Below are 5,484 nucleotides of genomic sequence, written 5' to 3'. Positions count from 1 at the left end.
ATGGGACAGGTGTTGTGAATGAAACGGTGTCCAGCTTGAAAGAGCTCCTGTGTGTCGCTGAATGTGAGCATTGATGACTGAAAGACATCTTCTGCCTCCATTGATCTGTTTACTACAGTCTGTTGAATTCATGTTAATGTGGATTTAAAGACATTTTAATTTGTGGAAAAAAAATGCAGACTCTGCAGTATCTCTGTGAACCCCTAGGGTTGGCAGACCCCCTGTTGGAAGCTGCGCTCGTTCACACTAAATTCATTTGGCTGTTATGGTTTCCTATTCCAGTCGGAAGTACAACCACTTGGAGGATCCCTCAGACATGTTGTTTTGGAAAATCAACACTCCTGCCAGCGCCATGGAAGAAGTTCTGGTAATCATCCGATCACGAAGTTCTCGCGAGTTCTCGAATAGGCTCCCCCTAGCGCTTTGGCAGGAAACTGCTGTGCATCCCTAGAAATTCCAGACCGACGTTGCAGAAGCGTTCAGCAAAACTGGTTTGCGACCAGACGCAAGTGACATTTGATGTGTGCGGTTGCAGAAGTGAAATCCGTGCTTACAAACAATGGCAGCAGTAAAGCTCTCAAGTGGAATATTCAAATTATTTTTTTTGTGGTTAAAATAATCTCTTTTAAAAACTAGATTTTTTGTTATATGGGATAAAGAGAAAAATATGTGTCTCTGCAAGTCATCTAGGATCATTCATTGAAATCAAAGATCAAGAACAATTTTAATAAAAACTGATCAAATAATCAATTTATGTAGATATTAGTGCTTGTAAATATCATTTTAATGCCGAATGTTTATTAAAACAAGTAGGTAAGTAATGGCAATAATGGTTGATTTACGCCCCAGAATTCAAAACTGAGTTTTACCCACTACGCGTTTTATCTAGAAATTACAAATGTTTAAATATATGCTTCTATTTGTTAGCAAAGGCTGTAGGAAAGTATAGTTAGTCTTTATTTAGAAAATATGGATGTTTTGCTCGTTAATTTTATAGATTGACCATGGGGTTCTAATGCCTATCTGCTTTCGGCCCCCCTCCGTCTTCATTGGGTATTGTCTGGCCACCCTTATAAAAAATTTCTGGCTGCGCCTCTGCAAGTCACGATTTAAAATCCAACTGATCTGTTGATTGAACTTGATGAAACGCATTCTAATTAATTAGAAATGCTGCGTGCATGTTGAAATATCCATCTGAACAACAACGCACAGTTGGTTTCTACTTTCGTTTCCTCCCGTTTTTGATCATGATCTGCAGCCTTCTGCAGCCTGAGGGCGCGCGCGCCTTTGGGTGCGGTTAGTTTTGGCTGTAATCTTTAAAAGCGCAGCTTTGCTGGTCTCATTCTTTCTCAGAGGGCTGAATCAACATCATCATCGCCCGCGGATTTCTTCAGAAAGAAGAAACCTTCCATGTCTGGCATCTCCGGATCTAAATATGTTCAGGGAGGTTTTAGTTCTTCTATTGGGTGTCCGCATGTCTGCCTCTTTGGAAGGTGGGTTTGGTCCTTTTTTATTCACCGTTTTTTGGGCATTTTGCTTTAATTTCCCTTTTCTAGAGTGGCTGAAGACTATAAACTGCATCGCTTTGTAACATGATCATTTCTTTAGTTTGGAGAAAATGCGTATAGTATGTAAACGTGTTGTATTTAAAACCTTTACTTAAAAAAATATGAATAAATAAAAACATTAATGTGCATTTTACCAGGTTTGTCTGAAAAAAACTTTTTAAACTAACAATGACTGGAGATCAATGGAGGTTTACAAAGAATCTCAATAAATCCATAATGTGTAATAAAGTGTTTTTAAACTGAAAGCTTGTTTTGACCTAATGTAGGAAATATAAACTGCTGCTTATTAAGTATTAATGTTGTTTTTAATTCTCACAGCTACTGACTTTGACTTTTTCTTTTCGTGTCTATTTGTATGTTATATGTTTTTATTGTAATGACTTCAGCACTTTGTTTCAAATGAGTTATATTAATAAACACATTTCACCCTAATGATGTGGTTTTTACTGTAACACTAAATATGGAGCGTTAAACCCTGCTGAGCCAGAAGAAGAAACTAAAATAAGCTGAATATTCACAGTCTGATATGATCAAAGTGTCTGGTATGTATGTAGATGAAGGGAGGAGCTGTGCACTCATTCCCTCCCTCTCTCATTCTGTAACCCAGGATCAGGATGAGACAGCTGCTGTCATATCCTGGGGTTGGTCCAGACCGGCCGCTGGGATCGTCAGAACCACAACCCCTCTGTGTCTGCTCTTCTTTTTTTAACCTCTTCCTTTGCAGCTGCTTGAAGTCAACAGTTCAGTAATGTCTGATCTCCTCTGTTCTAATTCAAAGCTGATGCAGGGGAGCACAGCTCATGATTGGATTGTTTGATTCTGATTTAGAAAGTGTGTTCAGATTATTAAGCCTTAACAGATTTTAATCCCATAAAAATATTTTGGTAACAAGACATTACAGTTTTTCTGATAAGGATTTAGTGTGCTGGTGAAGATTCTCAGTCATCCAAGGCGTAGTCAATGCAAGAAAAAGTAAAAAAAACAAAACAATCCACTGTACTTCAAAATTCAAAATGTCAGGAATGTCAATTTGCATGTTTTCTAAACAAACAAGGTTGGGCTACAGTATAAAGCCTTGAACTCAATGCTATTTCTGACTATTTGGAATAGAAAAGCTTCCTGCATGGGAAGCAAAACGTCTTCAAACTTGCAAACAAAGTCCAGTGGATTGTTGTTTTTTCACTTTTATGGAATAATATATTGATTTTCTGTTTTGTTACAGTTAGTCATTGACTCTGAGTTCATTGTCCTTAGTATCCAGGCTGAGGAAGTCTGATATCTACCTGAGTTTCCTCTTTGTTAAGCTGCTCTGTGTTGTGTCTCTCCTGTAGATCGGAGCATCTCTGCTGTGATTGGAGGAGACGTCACTCTGCCATGCAAGGCTGAGGGGTACATGCCCTTTAAAGTGGTGGAGTGGAGCCGACCTGGAGAAAACCTAGAATACGTTCTCATCCTGAGAAACCAAAACTTAGACCCAAAAATCCCCAAACCGGGCTACAAGGGCCGAGTGGAGCTGAAGGACCTACAGAACGGAGACGTTTCTCTGGTTCTGAAGAACGTGACGTCTGAAGACAGCGGAACATATGAGTGTTATGTTCTAAAAAAAACAGTCCGCAGGAAGAGAGCCATTAAACCGATCAGCACCATCACTCTGAATGTTCTTCTTCTGGGTGAGTCTCTGGATCAGAACCTCCCTGGTTCTTCCCCATCAGTATGCCAAGGACAGCTGAGGCTACCTTGATGTTAGCTTAGCACCATCAGCGTGTGAATGAATGAATGAATGAATGAATGAATGAATGAATGAATGATACTGGACTCCTTTAGTTTGATAAAATGCAATATCTGGCCAGGCCATTAATTATCCTGAAATCTCCCACTAACACCTGGATCTTTTCTGCAGGATCCGATCATGAAAGCCAAGATGATGGAGAGATTAAAGATGGTTCTAATGGTCTTTCAGGTGATCTATACATTCAATCTACTTTATTTTATTGGTCTCATCTTTTCTGTAAAATCTGCTAATTGAAGCCAGAAGTCCCAGTTCCTCCTGCTGATGGAGCATCTTTGGAATTAAGTGTTTCTAATGTCTGAACAGCAGAACTCTGATGGTCCACAAGATGCTTCTGTTCTTTGGTCAACATTTTAACTACTACTAAAAAAAAGAAAATATAAAACCAACAAAGCTGGACATGAAAAGATTTAATTTTGGATAATTTTTCACCTCATTTATTGAGCTTTAGTTTATTCATTTGATTATGTTCTTCAATCATGTTCTGCCTGATGGATCAGACTAACACCTGGTTCTGTTCTGCAGGTGGAGCGGTCGCTGGACTGATTGCTGGGCTGGTGGTGACTGCTGTTCTGATTGGGTCTGCTCTCATTGTAATTTTCAAGAAAAGAGCTTCTCCTTTTTATGATGGAGTTGAAAACCCTCAGCAGGTCTCACCAACAGTTGTAGATATCAGGAGCCCATTTAATGAATCTTCTCTGCATCAATCTCATGGTAAACCAGCCTTTAGCCAGACAGTAGAACATGATGTGCTATTGCCGGTCCCAAGCCCGGATAAATGGTGAGGGTTTAGTCACGAAGAAACAGAATACAAATTAAAGTTATGTAACAAAAACAAAAAAACCTGAAAACATCTGATTGAAGAGAAAAGAAAATGTTGCCATTGTGTGAATTTGTTCATTCTGCTTTTATGTTGTTAAATCACTTCCAGACTAAAACCTTCCCATGAGGATGCAGACGTTACAAAAAAACAAACAAAACAAAAAATGAAAAAAAAAAACCTTAAAAAAGTAAAATCCATATATGCTAAAGCTTTTAAATGTATCAGTGAATTAATTATTAGCAATCACTTTAATAATGCTTATTAATTGATCTTTTGGGCTTTCTGCATGGAGAACATTTTAAGGTTAGCATTAATAGCTATATATCTATTGGTGTTTTTATAACTATAGAAATCAAAGAAACTACCAAAAAATTTGAGTAAATCTACTCAAATAAACTTAGTTTAGATTGTAACCTTTGCTTTTTTTTTTGGTACATTTACATTTGGTGAAGTGTACTTTTTATACTTTGAAAATTTAGCAGTTTCTGTATTTATTTAATTTCAGATTTTCTATATATATTTTATACTTTCCAATGTGTTTATAACATAAACAAATAAAAAGATTTAGGTTTTTACTATTGCTTGTGCTTCTTTCTAAACTGTAGCTAATATATATTTATATACACACACAGACAAACAGACAGATTGACAGACAGACAGACAGACAGATTGACTGACAGATTGACTGACAGACAGATTGAAAGACAGATTTAAAGACATACAGAGACAGACAGAGAGATTGACAGACAGCCAGAGACAGATTGACAGACATGCATTTAGATTTCAGATCTAGCTAAAAAAAACACAAAAACTACATAAACTTCATTAAAATCTTTCTATACCAGTGTTTTACAGCTTAGAATGACATCATGTGTAACGAGCAGGTTACTAAGGCTGAGATCATCTTAATCTTCAGTTAGTTTCAATGCTTTCTTAAATGATGCATGAGGTTCCTGAGCTCAGCCTGCAGAGAGCTGAGCCCTGCTGCCTCCAGCCTTTCACCAGCACCACTCCATCAGCAGTTTTCTCACTGCAGCCTTTACAGGCTAGTGTATAAAATGATTCAGGATTGTTTACATGTAAATAATCCTGAATCATTTTATACAATAGCCTCATTTTAGTGCAGCATATAGTGGAGGGCAGTGTGCTTTAAAAAGAAAACTTCTGAACCCCTCAGTCATTATCATCTTGACAGAGGTCTTCAACAGGGGGTCCGGGAACCCTAGGGGGTCCACAGAAGTTCTGCATGGGGGTCGTGAAAGTATTGGTTGATTAGACTTTTTTTATACCCCCCCATGTAAAGA

At 37.9% G+C, this 5,484-nt stretch overlaps 1 protein-coding gene across 1 annotated transcript; it reads left to right on the top strand.

The window, feature by feature from the left end:
• The first annotated feature begins 1,295 nt into the window (after nt 1-1,295).
• Nucleotides 1,296-4,469, top strand: LOC107098799. Its single transcript, XM_015396648.1, has 4 exons — nt 1,296-1,493; nt 2,900-3,238; nt 3,469-3,528; nt 3,883-4,469. The coding sequence occupies exons 1-4, from the start codon at nt 1,436-1,438 to the stop codon at nt 4,140-4,142; spliced, it is 717 nt and encodes a 238-aa protein (XP_015252134.1). The 5' UTR covers nt 1,296-1,435; the 3' UTR covers nt 4,143-4,469.
• Nucleotides 4,470-5,484: the final 1,015 nt, after the last annotated feature.

Source organism: Cyprinodon variegatus, unplaced genomic scaffold, assembly GCF_000732505.1.
Source record: "Cyprinodon variegatus isolate N-32 unplaced genomic scaffold, C_variegatus-1.0 Scaffold811, whole genome shotgun sequence".
Taxonomy (NCBI): domain Eukaryota; kingdom Metazoa; phylum Chordata; class Actinopteri; order Cyprinodontiformes; family Cyprinodontidae; genus Cyprinodon; species Cyprinodon variegatus.
The sequence above is the reverse complement of the archived record's forward strand: the minus strand, read 5'-3'. Positions and strand labels throughout refer to the sequence as shown.